The sequence below is a fragment of the Triturus cristatus genome, chromosome 7 (genome assembly GCF_964204655.1).
Source record: "Triturus cristatus chromosome 7, aTriCri1.1, whole genome shotgun sequence".
NCBI lineage: Eukaryota > Metazoa > Chordata > Amphibia > Caudata > Salamandridae > Triturus > Triturus cristatus.
Genome location: NC_140590.1, coordinates 1,629,678,386 through 1,629,698,712, shown reverse-complemented (window position 1 = coordinate 1,629,698,712; position 20,327 = coordinate 1,629,678,386). Strand labels below are relative to the sequence as shown.

The window sequence follows — 20,327 nt, the reverse complement described above, 5'->3', positions numbered from 1 at the left end:
TAGTGATTACCTCTGTCTTAAACCACAGTTTTGTTAGACAAATCAGGATATCACTAATATACGTCTTTCAGGGCAGAAGTGAACATCATCAGAATTGTAAACACACTGGGGAGATTTCTGAATGAATTTGGGGGCTGGTTCGACCACTGACCTACAGGTGTCAAGGCCACTGGATGTGCCTTATCCACACCTCGTCACGAGGGAAAGTTATTACCAAATCATTTATAAAGTATTGAACAATCTGTGGGTTGAAGTACATCCCTGTTGCTTTCCTTTTTTATTTGTTTTATTTTATTTGCATGAACTTAATCTGAGCCGGTGGTTATCCCTCTGGACTGCATTCCAGTCCATCATGTTTTAGCTCATTTGTACCTTTACGGACTGGGAACAACCATATGGAAATCAATCTTGGCTGGCCCACATGGGGCGGGTTAGATGGACCTGTCAGGGCAGGTCCTTTGTGAACAAGATATAAGCAAACCAAAACTTATTTTGGCCTTCTGTAGCGTCACTAAGGAGGTGCAGCTGTAGGCTAGGGGCACAGCAAGTTTGAGATTCACATCTGGGCGTACTCGTCCTGCTTAGGGAAGACTCACTTAGCACATAAAATGGTGGGGAAAGCACTTTGAAGCCCTGTTTGCTAGTAGCTGAGATTTTTTTAAAAGTGTCACACCCATCACTTTTGTTTTTCAGTGTAACACCCTAGGTGCGAAGGACATGGGCTAGGTTCTCCGTGCCACAGGACTCAAGCTGCACCTCACTGTTTAGACTCAACACTGTCAAGGAGTGCTTGTGTACAGGACCAACTCTGATTTGCATATGGCTAGTCCCTGTCTGTAGTGGCTCGATGGGCAGAAAATGATGGAGGTGAGAGCGACCTGAGTAAATGCCAGGGTCTGAGACTTTTGCAGAAAATCCTCCTATCACATTTTTGTGGCAGTGTAGAGACAGAATATCTATAGAGAATGGATTTGTGGCTGCCGCTAGAGCCTAGTTGGACATGCTGCTGTGGTATTCTTGGCTGTGCTCCTGAGAGATTGAGGGTGGAGTGCTCTGTTCCCATTCTCTGACCTCAGAGGCTGTCTAAACACACCCACTTGTCAGTGCCCCTCATCTTCCACAAAAATGACGAGGGCTTTGCAAATAAATGTATACGCTGGAAACAAGATGTCAAAAATGCTGCATTGAGGGAAACATGGCCGTTTACTTTCACAAACTTGTCTTTTTTGGTTCTTTTATGCCCTCAGGGCTGGGAGGTGGGAGTGCTTCTGGAAAGACTACAGTGGCCAGAATGATTATTGAGGCACTCGACGTACCCTGGGTGGTACTGCTGTCGATGGACTCCTTCTACAAGGTGAGCTTCGGGAAGGGGGGTGCAGTTGGCAATTGATTCCTGCTGCAAGGTGTGTCTTGGGGGGTTGATTTAGGTGGAGGGTGGGCTACTCTGTCTTTGAGCTCATTCTACAAGGTGATTTTCATGAGGGGGTTGTGGTGCATCTGTCATTGGATTCCTGCTATAAAGGAAGATAGATCTGTGCTACTGCTGTCCTTGGGCTTCTGCTACAAGGTGGACTACAGAAGCAATGAGTGGGGTGCTGCAGTCCGTGGATTGCTGCGACAGGTGGGCTTGGAGGTGTGGAATTGGGTGAGGGAGGGTGCTGCTATCCTTGTACTTGTTCTACAAGATCAGTCAAAGGCAGGATGGCTGGGATGATGTCCTTGGATTCTTCCTGCAAGATGTGCTGGGAGGGTGTATGGAGTGGAGTAGGGCTGCTTTTCAAGGATTCATCCTGAAAACTGTACCTGTAAGGGTGATTGACTTGTGGGGCAGGGTTGCCGTCCATAAACCCTTCGACAAGTTGTGCCTGGAAGTGTGCTAGGCATGGGGTATGAGCTGTTCTTCATAAATTATCTCAATCTAGAGGAGTAGGCTGGGTGATTGGGTGATTGATATGCCACGCTTCAGGGAGGTCTCTTTCAAATTGTTCTTCATGGGCTAATGTGGGTTATGGTTATGCTGCTATTTGTTGAGGATAGGCGTTGGGAGGTTCCCCAAGGTGCTGCTATCCAGGTACCGTGGCTATGAAGTGATGTTAAAGGAGGAGTTAAGGTGTCAGTAGAGCAAGATGGTGTGTTGTCCTTGCAATTCCTGCAGTGTGAGACTGGAGGGTATGGGTATCAGGAAGGGTGTACAAGAGGGGCCCTGTTCATGGACTCCTTACAAGTTGGGAAAGTGGAAAGGAAGTTCTGAACAGGATGGACAAGTAGTTTGCAAGATAATAATTGCACAATACATATGGTCCATGCGGAGAATGGTGCAGCAGTACGGTAGACACAGCACTGACAAATCTCCATTCTCGTCTTTATTGATGACAATCTTGGGGCATTCTGTTACCTCTTTTCTTGCTGACTGCGCTGTTGATGCACTACTGCGTTTTCCCATACAGCCCTTTTTGACACTGGCTTGTCTGTGCCCTCTTTCTTTATGGTAGTGGTTTAGAGCCTTTCTGCTCTCCTGTCTCGATGACAGTGCTGTTAGTGCAGTGCTAGATATCTCAGCTCCTCCTTTCACACTGGCAGTTTTGCATATCTCTTTCCACTTTCTCCTTCGTAGTGTTGTTGATCTGGGGCTTTAATCTCTATCTGACAATAGCAGTGCTGTAGCTCTCTTCCATCTTACTTGAAGGAAGTGATGTTGGTGTATTGCAGGGATAGGTAATTGTGGAAGTAGGCGGAGGTAGATGCATTTACCATCGTGCTGTTTTAATTATGAGTTTTATCTCGCTGTCAAGGTGGACTGTCGTGTGCAGATGAGGGTGAACATCATGATGTTTGGAAGTGAAAAGGCTCAGTGAAATGAGGAAACATTTTTTTTAATGCTCGGGACACAGGGATTAAATAATCTCTTTTGGCTTTAACATTTATTAATGTCTTACAAGCTCGATGAGGTGGTTGTGACAAAATCTGAGATTTTGATGAGTGGTGATTGAGTGATTTTTTGGGAACTGATATTGCACAGGGGTGCACAGTGCACTGGTCTTTTCGATAAAAATAATTGGCGAGTTGGTCAAAGAGGTCTATTATGAGTGGCATAATTCAAAGGGTCACTAGAAGTGACGTTGTAAATGTAAATGTATAGGTATTTATATAGCGCCGATCACCACTACGGGTATCTCAGCGCTGTACTCATACCGCTGAAGGAACCCTTCCTGGCTTTCCATGTGAGGTGTCCACTCCTGGGCCCCCCCATGGTGAGGCCAGGCATCCCAGCGCTGTTGGGGCCGTTGTGGAGATTAAGCAAGCTATTGCCCAGAGTTGCAGCGTGGGACCCATGATTAGAATAGGCACTGAGGCGAGAATATCCGGTCCGCGGAATTTATAGCCTGAGACCCTGCCGCGATGGGAATCGAACCCTGGTCCCGGACCAGTGCTCTGCATCAAGGTCTGCCACTCTAACCATTGAGCCACACTTCTCCACGTTGCTTATTCTTTCGCCCCCATTAATACAGCAAGAAGTGACATCACCCAGTCACCACATCAATCACAGTGTAGGATTTATAAGCAGTGTTAAAAATGTTCGGCTTGATTGCATTACCAATGTGTGAGATACAACTCAGTACTACACTAGCTAATGTGGATTCAAAATTATCTGTAGGACTGCTGTCCTAGGTGTCTTAGTCACAAGATGTGTTTATAGGAGCTGACTAAACTGCGATGTTGGGGGGAGGTCAGAACTTCTGTGGTTCTTTCCTGTTTATCTGTCTCTGCAGTGCTCCTGTGATTATTTCTGTTGTCGGGGTGGAGGTACACTGTATCGGGTAGCTTCTCTGTAATTGGGCAGTGGGCTACAAATAGAAGAGACATTTTCTATTCTTTGGACCTTCCTGTGCACCTCTTCACAGGCTCCCCTTTTCTTGCCTTTGCATGTCTCTTCTTTTATTTGCAGGCATTTTATAAGGAGCACGTAAACAGAAGGATATAAATTAGGTGACCCTGTTCTTTATTTTCCTCTTAAATTTGGAGAAGCCATCAGACTATCCAGGGCGTTGGGTAGACTATTCTACCACTGACCACCCAGCACCTGAATGTATTCACCTACACTAAAAGTCCTCTTAAAAGGAACGCAAATTACGATGTCCTTCTCCAGCATTGGATCTTACATATATTCACATGCTTGAATCCTTCCCCGCCATCAGGCTGGGAATACCTGATAATCTTAAATAGTAGTAAACCGCGGTAAAAATTACCATAGTCTTCAACAACAGTGTTTGTTTGGCATCACATCCACCTCATTTGAAGCAACCCAAAGTTCAGCCAGTGAGGTGTAAGTACTAACTCTCCTACTCCCCCTCGAGGCCGCCATAGCTCAGTTTTCCGCTGCACATCGTGTGAGGGAGTCCCCAGGCAGAGCTCTGCTCTAACCTCTGAACATGATCCAGCCATGTCTTCAGCTTTCATCCTACTGCAAGTTGTTTTTGTAGGGAACATTCTTTATTCTCTGTATCAGAGAGGACTTTTCATTTTCCAAGTTTCAATATGGCTGAGGGATAGAAGAAATCTCTTTTTAAGACTTTCACTACCTCCGGCTTGAAAAATGTCTGTTCTGATGACCGTCATGACAAATGTCTTTATTGCCTTTACCCTAAGCAGAAGCCATCACGCCGCAATTTTTATAATAGTTTTGATACAAAAACTTTCTAGGACAAAGAAAGAAGATTGCCTTTTTATTTATTGGAGGAAAAGAAATACCCTTCTTTTAGGGGGAATGTTCCATCGTCTGGGGATGATTCAATGAAAAGTACACCTCCAAGCACTTCCACAAAGGCTGTGCAAAAGAGTAACCATGTAGACTTTCCTGAGTTGGATCTACAACCTAAAGCGCCTGCTCCCATCTCTGCACATAAAGTCACTGGGGATTCATCATAGAAAAGCTCAAAACATAATGAACGCAAGTCTGCAAAAAAATATTAGTTCTCTCAGCCTTCAAACTGACTTACTGACCCTGTTAGCGACTTCACCGTCGTCGATGACAGAGAATGGAGAAAGATCCACGTCAATGGCATTTCCATTGTCACCTATGACATCATGGTTGACAAGGAAAGGCGCATGCGACACCGTCTATGCTACATCATCAACGTCCACGACCACACTATCTTCGACAGATCTAGACCGGTAGGATCATAAACAAATACAGTAACCTGAGGAGTGCGACCATTTTAAGGATGGCAATACGTCATGCCACTGATAGGGGAAGCATCGCCCAAGAGTCAGTAGAGGCCCTAGGTGCTCAGGTCTGCTCTCCCAACATTCCCATCTAGTAGGTAGGACAGTTCATGGAATATCTTAACCCCTAGGTATTGTATGCCTGGGTATTGTTGCAGCATTAGGCCCTTAGTTAGAGAACGATGCGCCAGCCCGGGGAATAGTCTTGACTTCCGCCAGTTGACTCTTAGTCCCAATAATGACCCAAAGTTCTCTAACAGCCGTCTGGCCCACGTAAGGTCCATAATCATGTTTCGGAGGAATATTAGGAGGTCATTTGCATACAGAGCAATACACTGCTGCTGCTGTCCCCCAAACATCAAGTCCTCGTAATAGTCACAAGATCAGGCACAGGCGTCCAACTGCTCCATCGCCAATGCGAAGAGCAGAGGTGACAGGGGCCACCCTGCCGCGTTCCCCTGCCCACCATATAGCTCTCAGAGATGGCACAACTGGTTTTGACTCTGGCTGTGGGGTCCGTATGTAGAAGGTGGGGTCCAGGCTATGAATCCACATCCCAGTTCCATGTTGTCCATCAAGCCATAGAAGAAGTCCCACTCTAAGCTGTCAAAGGCTTTCTCTATAGCTTCAGCAAAGATCGCTGCCTCCTCTCGGTCATAAGTATCTGCTTCTAATAGGGTCAGCAGTGTCTTGATGTTAATGGTCATGTTGTGGCTAGAGATGAGGCCTGCCTAGTCTGGATGCACCAATTTTGTCATATATGGAAGGAGCCTAGCTGCCAAGATCCTACAAAGGATCTTATAGTCAATGTTAGTATAAACATCGGTATGTACGTTGTGCAGTCATGCACAGGTCTTCCGGCTTTAATCAAGGTTCCACCAATGCCTCACAGGTGGAGGGCAGGAAGTGTCCCAAGTCCCTAGCTGCCTTGTACAGTTCTACTAATTTAAGGGGTCAGTATGTCCACGTATGTGCCATAGAACTGAACGGGGAGCCCTTCTGTTCAGGGCGTTTTCTTCCTAGCCATGCCCTTTAGTGCTCCCCTGATGTCCTGAGTGTAATATCTCCCCCTAACAGATAGATAAGGCCTCCTGCTGTCCCTGGCTGGGTGAATAGGCCTTATAAAAATGTCTATCTTTCCCAAACTCCTATATGTATTTGTGAACATACCTATAATTCTTCATAGAGATTATTTCCTTGCACGTAAAATGCAGCTGAGACCCCTAGCAGGGGCAAGTAAGGATTAGCTAGGACACACTTATGCTGCCACATAGCAAGATGGTTATGGAGGCTCCTGATCAGGAACTCTATTGGTTATACTCTCAGGCGCAATTTGCTCATTATTGGCATAGCCCACCCCCATTCATGACACATGTAGAATATGAGAGAGAGAGTTTGGCTTCCGCCACGCTTGATTCCTTAATTGGTACATACGTTTCTTGCCTGGGTGACAAAACATTTACGGCTGCATGTACTGTTAGGCCTTGGAGGGGCTGGCTTGGTGGGTGGTGCGAAATGTCATGTTCAAGGCATGTGTGGCTGTAGATACACATGATGTGCATACTCCTGCCATCTAGTGTTGGGCCTGGATGTGTGCAAGTTGTTTTTCTTTGAAAAAGTCTTTTGAGTCACGAGGTACTCACCTGCAACCCTGTTGGGCCCTGTGCCCTCACCTAAATTGTGGCAAGCCATGGGCTGAGACAAACCTCTTATATTTCAACCCTAAAGTAAAATTTACAAATTTACTGCCCGACATCTCAGACCGGCAATGGTACCACTCCTGTGCCTCAAAACTCAAAGAAGGAGAGTGGGGAGGATAAGCCACCACACATCCTCCCAAGGTAAAAAACCAAAGCACAAAAAGGCATGGTGCTTTTTACTTCAGTGTTATATGTACAAATCACTGATGCCTAAACTATCAAGATTCTGTTGAGAAGAGGAGTAACACAAGAAAAGAAGAAAGACCAATCATTGTGGAAGTGGAAGCCTCACTCACATAATGTGACATGCTTCATGACAGGCAACCTTTCCCCAACCTGGTAAGACAATACCACCAGGGTGGACTCAACTTCCTAGTGGAACTGATGTAGGGTGGTCTTAGATAAGATATATTCCTGGACAAAACAAGGAAATCCAGATAATGTTAAAAGTACCGTGAGGTTACCGGGTTTTCACCTTTAATAGTGGTAACCTCTGGTGCATTTAAAACAAACTATGAGATGGAGTGAGAGCACAATGGCTTGGTCCATTGTCTTCTCACCAACATGTTTCTGCCCTAGTCTAAGCCGCCTTAACCGGTTGGGGGCATTCGTCAGGGCTTTGGGTCCCTAGAACCACATCTGTGCCGCCAAACACTCAACTACCTGGACAAGATGACACAGATGCCATACTGCAAGCTATTCAAACTTACCGCTCGGAAGTTGGTATAGAAGTCTCTCTACTGCGCCAAGACCAGAGGTAGAGGGGCGAGTGTCCAGGCCAGAGGATAAAGTCCACAAACTCAATTCGAGCGTCTCTCGCATGGCTGCTACTGCCAAAACTATGGCAAATTGAGTGCATAAATGCCAAAAATGGAGCAAGGCGCTGTAACCTACGCTTTGTGGGATTCCCAGAGGGAGTGGAGGGATAAAATCCGGTGACTTTTTTGGAACAGTGGATTCAGATCTGTACCCCACCACAGCAACACTCCTCATGATTTGTCATTGAACGGGTCCACAGAGCCCTTAAATAAAAAACCCCACCCATGATCGCAAAGATCCTCAGTTTACAAAGACCTGGATAAGATCCTACAGGGAGCACATGCCATGGAAGATCTGTGCTTTCATTCACACCAAATCATGATATTTCAATGCTACTCCCGGAACTTGCCGCAGTTGAGGAAATTCTTTGATAAAATCAAGCAGAAATTAAGAGCCCAAAAAATACAATACATGCTCATGTTCCCTGCAAAGTGAAAGTAATACATGCCTCCAAATCCTACTTCTTCGACTTACCGGAGGCGGCCTCTCAATGGGCAACAGGACAGCATCAGCTCCACCATAGCCAACCCCTTCCCTGGGGGTCTACAGACGCTGCTACCACCTCTGCTTGCCCCCCGGAGCTGCACCGTACATTGTAAATCCAGCAGGAGAGGTAAACTGAAATCCATGTTGAAAGACTTCTTGGACTCTGAGGCAGACCCATCAAGTTCATCCTACGAGCGTACCGTGAAACTGCCAAATCGAGGGACTACGTCACCTCGCTCCATAGCTCAAGTACGAACTCTGGCACTGTGGTCTGTTGCTCCAATGGTCCGGACCCTGTTCTCATACATAAACAGCACCATGGTATCCTTAATAATCCTGATTGCACCAGGTAGACAATGAAGGAGCTACTTGCTACATATGCTTCTGGGGGAAGTGGAGGATGGAGGGATGTTGGGAGGAGGGGGGGAAATTGTTCCCCGACAGGGCTTTCGCGTTTTTGGTTGTTGTTTTTGCTTTTGGCAAGAGACATGCCCCTGCTGTTCTAATGCTTCAAGAAACACACCTGATTGGTACTAACTGTTCAGTGCTGGTACAATATGGGTATTACAGATTATAGCATGCTGGTCATACCAGGGGCTCCAGGGGGTAGCCTTGTTAAACAGATTCTTTTGGCTGGAACTTTCCAGGGTCACCTCTGACTCTTTGTGGAAATACACTTTAATGCTGTCATGGACCTGGCATTAGATTCTGACGGCCGGGCGAGAGTAATCAACTGATAGATTGGGTGGATGGCTTGGGTCTACAGACAGTACACACCATTTTCTACAGCACACAGAACATAAAATGCATCTCTGTTTGTAAAATGTCCCTCCTGTGGATGGTTGAAATCTTCTTCGGACCCTCATTCAGTTTGTGTAGACTGTCTACCCGCTACACATTCTGTAAAAGAGTGAAATGTTTGTCAAAAACGTACAAGGAGAACGCCTATGGACTCAAGGGTCAAGGGGTTTGCCTGAGATGAAAGCTTGACGACGTATGATCTCCAGAAGAGAGAAAGAAATTGAAGAAAAAGTGTAGTGTGGGGGCACCCTTTAATTAGACCATAGTCCCACAGAGGGAGATTTAGATGGAGGAGACCTGGGACCACTGGTCAACGTCTAGACAGGCATCAGCACTGGCATATTTGCCGTCAAGGGGTTCGGCTGCGCCACTGATGTGGGCACCAAAACTTCAATTACCATCTACTCTTCCTCTGGTTCCATCCCGTCCAGTGCCATCTTCATCGGTGTTGAGGACTGTGCCGACAACTCAGCTGTTAATAGTGAAACAATCTGTGGCAGACCTCTCAATACCATGAACACCGGTCACTGCCTAGGAGGTCCACTTCCATGTTGTTGAGATCACCATTGAGACAATCTGTGTCAAGGAGAGTAACTTCGAGACGCTCTGCAGCTTCTGTTTTTCTTTCTATTCAGAAGCACAGCATGGTGTCTACCCTGATGACAGCAGGTCAGCTCCCCACTACATGTGCCACGACTGGTTATTCCTGCAGTGGACCCTTTAGGTACCTTCGTCCAACTACAGATTGACTGCTTCATGTTCAGTAAAAAAGTGTTCTGGACTCCTCGCACGTCAGTGGGAATATTCTATGTTTATGACTACAGTCAGGATTCCTATTTTACAGAACTAGGAATACGAGTACGTAACACGTCCCTACCCTTCATACACATCTATCTAGCCACCATCAGGCTCACAAATCTGCGGCATCCACTCTAGCGTCACTTGATTGAGAAAAAGCAGGTGGGTGTCATTGGTGTGTATATATAGAAGTCTACCCCAGGAAGTCATGTAAATGGTTAAAATAAAAGGTACTGGGGATAAGACAGATGTATGTGGTTCTGAACACACAGAATTTAGTTCAATCCAACATGATTAAATTGAATTTTTGGTCCAAAATACAAAAAATATATTTGGAATATTTTTGTGGGTGAGCTTTCCATATGTGGGGACCCAGTCCAACAAGAGGCCGTGGTAGGTTCTGGGCCATTTTCCAATATCATAATATCATGAGCTTCTCAGTCTTCCTGTATATTTGCTATTGTGGTCACTCTTTACATCTCCCAGCACAGGTGCAGAAGCATATACTTCAAAACACCGCCTGTTTATGGACGAAGGCACAAATGTACTCTTTGCTAGTTTAAAGGGTTTGGTTCTACTGTGCTGACGCCGGCCATTGACGATAGACCTTGGGATCCTGATTTAGGAGGTTCTTTCTAGCTTAGGCTGTGCACTTCTAAGAGTCCATGCAGATTCTGGTGCAATTTGAGTGTGGTGTTCAGCCAGCAAACATATCAAGTTTCTAGATGTTCTGCCAGCAACCAGCTTAATTTCTAACACTATAAAGAAGTATACTTTGCCTCCCTAACATTTTTCATTCTACATTCTGCCCGTGTCCTTTGCTCTACTTTCTCCTCCTTCATCTTTCCTAATTATGTCAATGGTCCTGGATGAAATGGAAACCAGACTACCGCAAGACTGAACTCATTATTATGAATTAATTTCTGTCTTCTTGCTCTTAAAAACTTTTTTTGCACAAACTTCAGCTTCATATCTATTAGGGAGTTGACTGACATTCTTGATTGTTTGCCAATTTTTATTTTAGGATTCGCTGCTCCAGTTTGAGAATGGGGTCAAACACAGTTTTTGCTAATTATTTCATCAGTTTGTATAGTCCTCAAATGTATTTTCCTGCAGAACTGACATTTGTCGCTTCTTCTACACTGAAGTGGGCCCTCATTCTTAGCAGCAGTGGAGCATACAGGTAAGAGCGTTGGGGCCGGGTGGGGGAAGATTTTGACAGACGACGGGGGAAATTAATTAATTAATTAAATTTTCCCTTGTGGTTGTATGTCGAGCCCCCAACCCGGCCTACCCATTCTTACCTGCATGGGCCGCTCCTGATTCTGAGTAGGCCAGTAAATCTGGACTTGGACTCACACAATTTATGCTACCGAATTTGATTGAATTGTGAAAGAGTTTAACACACGTCTGGACTATTTCCCCATACAGATTCTTCCAGGTTGGGAAAATAGGCTGGTAAAGGGCAAAACGTACAATGCATTGGCATCTAATTTCCCATTACATCTACAAAAATGTAGAATGGTGACACCGCTCAGTAAACAATGCAGGGTGCAGTCACATACTTTTTGCCACAGTAGTCGGAAGGGCTGAGGCCCTTGGTGTTCTCTAATTTAACATTTTTGCGAAATGCACATATTATTGGTTGCAGAGTGTGGCTCATTACTGCATCTGCCTAGCTGTGCTGTGGTTGAGGTGGGTGCTCTTATGTGGACAGAGTGCTTTAAATCCACCTGATAATTCATTGCTGCCTTTTCTGTGACAGGTGCTGACCCCAGAGGAGCAGGAGATGGCAGCCAGAAACAACTTTAATTTTGATCACCCTGACGCCTTTGACTTTGATCTGGTTATTTCCACCCTTAAGAAGCTGAAGCAGGGGAAGAGTGTGAAGATCCCTGTGTATGACTTCAGCAGCCACAGCCGAAAGAAGGAGTGGGTAAGAGAGCAGGACTGATATGGATGGCGGGTGGGGTCAGATGTAGGGTGCCAGCCTACGGGTGTGGGTCTGAGGCTCCAACATCTCCTGTGAAGGAGACCAGAGCATTAGTGGCTGCTGTGCTGGAGGGATTGAGAGGAGAGCATTAGGGTTTGCTGTTTGAGGAGATTGGAACATTAAGATCTGCTGTGAGGAGACAGATGCATTAATTTCTGTTAATTATTAAGATTGGAGAACTGTGGTGGTTTTGAGGAGATTGGATCAGTAAGGTCTGTTATTTGAGCATAATCGAGCTTGTGCTTACCATGAGGGGTGTGTATAATACTGTTCTTTACTGTGGAGTTAGGAACGTTTTCTTGCTGTAGGAATGAAAAATAGAGTATTAGAGTGTACAATGTGGGGAGATAGGTGTACGCCATGGAGAAAGACTTGGCTTCAAGTCTCCGTTGGGGTCTGGAGCTCTGGGCTGAAAGTCCTTGTCCTGTCTTGTTGCAAAGGACTACACCAGAAACCTCAAAATGTATGCACCGCACTTCAAATCACTGACCCCCTTTGAAAACAGCAGCCAAGTAAGTGAAGTGCTTATTTATATCGAGCAACTATCATCGCTTGCGATCAAAGCCATGTTCAAAACTTAAATTGAAAAGAATAATGCTTCTGATGTAAGAACAGGGGCTTAAATAGAGGACGATGGGGAGCATGTCCAGCCCATGGTAAATTGTTACCCAGGGTAAACATTCCTCCACAGAAAAGGACTGCTTAACATAGACAGAACAGACCCTGAGACCTAACTGGTGTAGGAAACGCTTAACAGTGCAAACAAGAAAGTGGCGACTACACTTTGCTTTCCCATCAATACCATTCAAGGCTAATGGTAAATAAACTAAAGAGCCAATGTACTGTTTCCAGGCATTTGAAATAAGTCTCCGGACAAAAGAAGGCATGAACATGTGCATGGCCATGTGCGAAGTGATTCTGATGTTTATGAATTTAATAAAGATTCCATAATGGACAAGAACAAATAACCTACAGAAAACACCAGTTCTCCACAGTATCTATATCTATATCTCATCAAGGTACGTAAGTATGGAGTTAAGTATAGTAAAAATATGTTTGTAGCATGTGTGGCGGTAGATACACAGGCCCTGCAAACTCCTGCCATTTAGTTGGGTCCAGACTTTTGCAACTTGTTTTGGTAAAAGACATTTCAAGTCACAAGACTTGCTGTGACTCCTTTCTTAGTCCACAAGGCACCAAGACAAAGACCCCACCTCTGATTGACTTCTTCCACCATTGGGTTCAATCGTTTGAGTGCCAGCTCCAAAACTGTTACGTTTTTTGATGTATTCTTCAGGAACAGCCTTCAGGTTTTCCATAACAGAGATTCACAAAACAATTGTTGCTTATCCTACGCTCAGTTTGAGGACTCGTCAGCAATACCATAGTTCCTACTTTCGAGACACCATTTCAACGACTTCTCGACATACCATGATCAGACAGCCCTACTTACAACCGACACAGACAAAACTTTGACACTGTCAGGTTGAGAATGACCTGAAGGGGTGTTATGAAATTGGACACGCTTTCGGTTTTGCCCTAAGTGCAATGCCAAGCACCCGTGGTCAGAACACCATGGCATGTTCAACCTTTGTCTCTCGCCTGAGAATAACAAGGATTCCTGCGATGCCTGTTGAGCCTTTTGTTGCACGAAAAGCCTATGCACTAACTAGGAAGGCATTGTGTGCATCACACGATGGAACGACGAACCTCCCCTGAAACCCCAGACATCTTTCGGCCACGAAGATCTAATCGACACTGCGGAGGAGGGGGCAGGCTTGACCGGTCTTTCTACTGCCCTGCGGGGGGGCAAGAGCCCAGAGATGGTGTTCTCTGAAGGCTCCGACATCGATCTGGAGGAGTCTGCATGCCAGCCCTGAAGCTCTCTGGTGGAAGACCAGATCTATGCCCAGAGCCCTGGTCCTGCCACAGACACAGCAAGGTCAGTCACCTTGACCATCAAATCTTCTGCAGAATGAGCCGGGGCTTCTGAGGGCATTGAGCCTTGAGTCCAATCTGAAAAGGCACCAGCCTTTGGGTCTGGCACTGCAGGTGACACCACTCATCCCCCTAGAGCCTCTTTCGATGCCCAGAAATTCTCCAGAGTGATACGGCTTACATTGAGACCCCCTCAGCACCAAACACCCAGCTCCAGTGCCCTAAGCCAAAAGCCTTGCCTAGTCGGGCACCATGGGAACCTTAGATGCCAACATCTGACACCAAGCCTCCTGCTACTGAACCCACACATACACCCTTTCAAATCCCCAGGAAACAGAATTTCGCCTTCGAGAAGGAGTTGCCCATTGACCCTCCTATGCCTACAGGGGCCAAAATGGTTAGGTACACTGCAATGAGCTTGCCACCACCCCCCCTGTTCCTAGATGTTCCCTTTACCACAGCCTCTTCCATGCCTCTGCAGCCTCACTCTCCACAATCCCTTCCTGAATCTCTCCGCTGAGATTTAGAGCCTGGTATCCCCTATCACCCTTTGGACCCATACTTTAAGCTCTTAGTGCCCATGGAGGGAGGTTACCCATGAAAGAGTTAAAACGTGTATCCCACTGATTTTTTTTTTTTTGCTTGTTCTCACAGTGATTTAATTCACTTTTAGGATAGGAAATCGGGTGGACTAGATTTCTTTTTTTTAACTGGATGCGCATTTCTTTAGTGGCTGATGTCTTTGAACGGACTTTGTCTTGCATTGTTAACAAAGTCGGACAAAATTTAACATTTGCAGGGCTGGCAAATTAACATTATTACTTTTTTTTTTTTTTAAATATCTTTATTGCATTTTTATCTTTCCTGTTACATAGGTACTAAGGATCAGTACATATTCCATTTATAACAACATCCTTGAAATTATGTCGCAGTTACATCAATCCAATTTTTTCAATCACAGAATTATGACATAGTGCATATTAACTTCGCAGGGATTGTTGTGCGTTTGGAAAGTATCATAGGCAGTATCTGCCCCCCTGTCCTGCCGTCTCAACGTGTATCCCACTGATAAACCTGATCTAGACCTGTACCCCACTAAAGTTTCCCCACCTGATACCAACACCACTTATCTGGCGGCAATTCAGAGGGCCCCTGATTATCACAAGGTGAGGAAGAGAGCAAGTGGCTAGATGCTGCTGGCAAGCATGTGACAATGGGGGTTGCCACACACTGGACCATCACAAATTCCATTGGCCTACTCTTCTGCTGTGACAGGCACCACTGGGATGAAATACAAGACCTCACCAAACACAAGAAGAGAGGAGAGGAGCAAAATCATATCCAGTACAAACATCAGATGGTCAGTAGCAGCAGTACAGAAAGGACCCGGACAAGTGGGATCAAGATGGAATTGGAAGTAGGAACCCGAAAAAAGGTACATTTTCACCTCTTTTTTTCATCATTTTTGGCAACCTGAGTATGGAGGTTTCCCCGCCACAGTTGCCTCAACGGAAAGGCACCTAGTATTCGACTCCGCGGTTTTCTTGGCGGGTCTTCATCCGCTTCTGCCTCGGACACTGTCGACACAGGAACAAGATTCTGGCAGAGGCGGCAGGACTTCACGGTCTTCTCTCCAGAGACCTACTAACATATATATATATACAGCGGGCGGACTGCCAAGTCGTGGGTGAAAAAAACTATTGAAAAAGCAACAGCGGGACCAGATCAGGTAACCTCTAAATCAGTAATATGATCTAGAGGCCAACGTGCACTCGAGTTTGAGCGTTTTTTTCAAAAAGTGAATTGATAGTGTGCTCTGAACACTATGACGAACGTCCAAGACGTCACATAGAGAAGTATAAACGAAAGTGCATGAAGAGAAACTCCTTCCTGCTGGTGTGAGCACTGTAAACACAGCAAACAGGTTGCTAAACACTTTAAACCAATGTGTAAGTTCAATTGTCAAGGCTCGTGCAATATTCAGTATTTCAAAGCTTTTATTGCATTTTATCCATGCCAATAAAGTTCAGTTAGAATCCAAATATTATGAAGAAATAAACGTCATCTATAGCTGACATAAGTTCATCAAAACCCAATGCATTTCGGGTCAAGTCCAGACCCTTCGTCAGGGGTAATTAATCCATGCTACAAAAAACAAACAAAAGAAGCAATTCAACTACATTGTCCTCATGTCTAAATTCATCATGGTATGCAACAATAGTAACTATAACTAATGATGAACATATAAGTGCAAATAGATAAACCTTTCACTAAGGCGTGCCAACAAATGTTCACATGCTTTCTGAGAATGTGTAAAGATAAAAAGAAGAGCGTTAGGTGAAACAAAGCATGACTAATAAAGATCACGTGGTAGAAAAAAACGGTTGCTGAAATGTTGAAAAAGTTACGAAGTGTCTAAAGAGTAAAGTGATCTTGACTCAGGTTCCATCCGACTCATTACTGTACGCTTAAACTACAAACTGTCACCTCACCAAGGGCCTCATGTAGGTAGCGAAATACCGGTCGGTAACGGCCGATTTTCGGTAAATATGCCGTTACCGACCGGTATACAGACAAGTGAGATGTAGGAGTCCAAAAACCACTTTTCGGTAAATATGAGGCGGTAAATACCGATTCATAGTTACCGAATACATAATTAACGAATCGGTAAACATGAAGTGGTAAATATGAAGTGGAAATAATTAAAATGACATGTAGGAGCACTCGGTAAATAAGAAATCCAGGAAAATCGGTAAATAAGAGTCGGTAATTAACACGGATTGAAAGCAGGTGGTAACCAACAGCAGTGCAGCTCAGCAATCCCAAAATGCAACAGCGTGGACAGCCTGGCAGCCATGCACGTCATTGCAATGCGCCTACGTCTACAGGCAGCAGGACTGAGGGTTTGGCGACGGAAGGAACGCATCCACAGACAGCGCATCACACTATTCCAGCTGACTGATGCAGAGATACATGAGAGGTACAGGCTACACCCCGAAACCATCATGGACTTAAGCAGGGACCTACACCCACTCCTGGACCAGCCAATAAGAAGGGCGCACGCCATACCCCCACATGTGCAGGTGCTCTGCAGCCCACATCTGCTGGCATCCGGCATTTCGCAGGTGGTGACAGCTGCGGTGGGTGGTGTATCCCAGAGTTGCCTGTCCCGTTCCTTCAGGAATTCATTCCCCCATTACATTGGCTGCATTGATGGGACACACATCCCACTCTGTCCACCAGCTGACACAGAGCACATCTACAGGATCAGGAAGTCCACCCACTCCATCAATGTGCATACCGAATGGAATGTTATTGTGAAAGGTCCCGTGGGTGGCAGAACCAAAAGGTGCGCGTATGCTATTTACAACGAGGTCTGCAAGTTGTCGCACAGTGAGGCGGCCTCCAGACTGAGAGCCATTGACCAAGCGAACATGGAGAAGGCCTAAGCCGTTATAGATATTAGCACTAGCACTCTCACTCCTAGGATTCATGCATGAGACAATGGGCACATGCAAGTACACGGCGCATGCAATGTACAAGCCCCGATTTCGGCGTGCGTCCTACGAGGTATCCCAGTGCCTGTGATTACACCTTCTTTCACTGTGCTTGCAAACGGTATTCATTTGAATATGATAAATGATGTTTGCTGCGGGATGTGAGTGGTAATCCCGTACATAACTGTCTCGCATGAAGTTGTCTGCTGCAATACTGTTCTTATTCCACCCCCGCATGGGCGGCGGGATGTTTCCATCTGACCTTCGATTCCAACCTTGAAAGCAGAGTCCAACTAGTTGAGCAGAATAGAGCGCCATTGTCCCACAAACAGGTGCCTTTGACTTCCCTCGTGAAATATTTGTCCTTCACGTTGCTACTACGCGCACTGAGGAACAGGCGCTTCTGAATATTGACCTCCCCCTGCATTTCGGCTCTTTGATCCAATGTATTATCAATGCCTCGTCCACGACCGGCCTGGCTCAATTTGTGTGAACATGTGGGGCTCGGGTCTCGTGACCTCCTTCCACACTATTATTTGTGTAATTTCGGCATTTTACATTCACTGTTCCCGAGCATCTTTGGAGGTGTTCCGCTGCATCTGGCGCTGGTGGAAGGTGTGCTGCTTTTACTTTTCATACTACGGAATGGCTGCTCCTTCTGTGCCACACGAGCGCCTGTCCCGTCTGCATCTTCTTCGTGATAGGATGCTTGACTTCTATGGTACTTTGCCATTGGCGACTTTGAGCCTGGATTATGGATTATCCTTCAGGTATTCCTACTTCACCTGCGTACAACCTGTATTGCACTGCCTGGATTGTCCCTTTGAATGGCCTCTGGATTTGTGCTTGACCAACATGCTGTCTCCGGTGCCGGATTTCGATCGACAGATGCGGCCCTTAGTGTCTCACGAGTTGTCCTGTTATGGTGTCCGGATCATGGAGTGTGGAGCGGCGCTTGGTATCCTGGGTAATTGGGACATCTCAGCGGCAGCCTACGACTTCTTGTCCATGAGCTATTTGGAGGAACATTCCGGGTGCCCTCAGATTGTGCTAGAGGCTCCGTTGGTTGGAGCACACGTATGTTCCTTTTCTTTACTCAATTGGATGGCTGAGACTTTTAGTGGCCCTGAAAACGATTGGCTGTTGGAAGCCGTGGCCACATATGCTGCCTATACATTCATGGATTGACTGGATAGTCGTCCATTGCGCCTGTGCTACTGGACAGCACCCTGGCGCGACATTCATTTCTTTTATTTCTCGTTTTTCTCTTCCTGATGGTCTGCTTGAGTTGTTTACTATATATGCATTGTGTTTTTTACAATTGTATGCTGCAATTAATTGGACTGTAGGACTTTGGCGCTGCATTGGTTATGCCCTGTCCTGCTCTGACCAAACTGAACTCTGCTTTCCCTCTTTTCTTGCCTATTACATATTGCTTCGCTCAAGGGGGCGTGTAGTGAGTTCTCCCTGCATACGAACATGCATTGTTCAGTTGGCATGACCGCGTTGAATGTTATGTAGCCATATTTGTGTCTTTGCACACGACACTGCGTTTACATGTTCTTTCTTGAATAAACTGATGACTCGAAAATTCCTTCAGACGAGTGCATTATGTTGTTCCCATCCCAAGCACTGCGCAGCGACCTTGGTCTGTACATGCTGTGACACACAGTCTGGAATTTTACACAATGCATGTTTTCCACTCTGGGTTGTTCGACCCACGATTTAGCCATGGCACACGCGCAGCTGCACATACCTGAAAGTTGGTGCTTTTAATATCACAGACATCATGTTTATTATTCAGACCGAAGGCGAGCCTTCCTGCGAGGAGACTCCTGATGCTCCTGTGATGTGATTTCACTGAGCTGATCTTTGAGGTATGGGGTCCCCTATTCAAGCCTGAGAGACCTTCTATGATGGCATGATTGTGATATTGGCTACTTGGTTAAGGGTAGGTGGTAGTATCCTCGGTATTTTCCGAATCGCTAAATACCACCTCGGTATTTACCGAATCGGTGGATTCCACCTCGGTATTTACCGAATCGGTGGATTCCACCTCGGTATTTACCGATTCGGTGTATTCCGATTCGTAATTACCGACTGTTACCGAATCGGTAACTGTTACCGAATTTTTACCTACATATAACTTACCGATTCTAATTTACCGATTCGGTACGGCTCGGTATTTACGAACCGGTAAAATTTATTTACCTACATGAGGCCCTTAGTGTATAAAAGTTTCGCGCCGAAATAAACAAAGATACGCTAAGATTTTAAAGCCGCGCGTTAGCAAACTCACCAAGTGTGGGGATTGTGCATGGCTGCTCAGCTAAAGACGTGTGCGTAACGTAAACAGCGTAACCCTTTAAGAAACCCAAGTCAGTGAAAATAGAAAAAGGATCACCATGAAAAGTGCTAAACATAGAAAACATACTTAAATGAGACGAATACGATAGAGTTATCTAGAAAACATGGTCTGACAGCCTTAATTCACATGAATGTTATTGAACATCAAAGATTTAACCAATGTTGTACAAACGTATGAAGAATTGTTGTTCAGATCTGTCACATACTAGTTCTATTTATAAAAAACAACTATATTCGATCCTGTCATTCAATCCCGTCGGTTGGAGGGATTGTAATTTTTTAGTCCAAAAAAATTCAGAACGTGCTAATGATTTAGCAGGATCGTACTCTCCTGTAGGTTTTTGCGCTTCTAGGATGGTGAAACGTAGTTGCGCAATATTATGTCTTGCTTCTTTCCAATGAATTGCAACTGATGATTTCTCATTCATCAAGCGAATGTTGCTCTTGTGTTCGCCTATTCGTGTCTTTACTTTTCTTTCAGTACGACCTACATAAATCTTGTCACACAGACATTTCAAAGCATAAATCACGTTCATGGTGTCACAAGTGCTTGAATGCTGTTGTTTGATTTTATATCCTTTGGTCGGATGAGAAAAGAAAGCACCTGTCATTACGTTGTTGCAATGAATACAATTCATGCATTTTTGCATGCCTTTGAATGTCTTTTTGGAAATCGTTGATGGTTTAGACAATAGATCTTTAAGG

At 45.4% G+C, this 20,327-nt stretch overlaps 1 protein-coding gene across 4 annotated transcripts in view; it reads left to right on the top strand.

The window, feature by feature from the left end:
• Positions 1 to 20,327, top strand: part of UCKL1 (uridine-cytidine kinase 1 like 1) — a 317,450-nt gene that overhangs the window by 175,754 nt on the left and 121,369 nt on the right. For all 4 annotated transcript variants that reach the window (XM_085619653.1, XM_085619652.1, XM_085619655.1 and 1 more), the window contains exons 3-4: positions 1,248 to 1,354; positions 11,593 to 11,763. In XM_085619653.1, the coding sequence (XP_085475779.1) occupies positions 1,248 to 1,354; positions 11,593 to 11,763 (278 nt within the window). The remainder of the gene's footprint in view (positions 1 to 1,247; positions 1,355 to 11,592; positions 11,764 to 20,327) is intronic.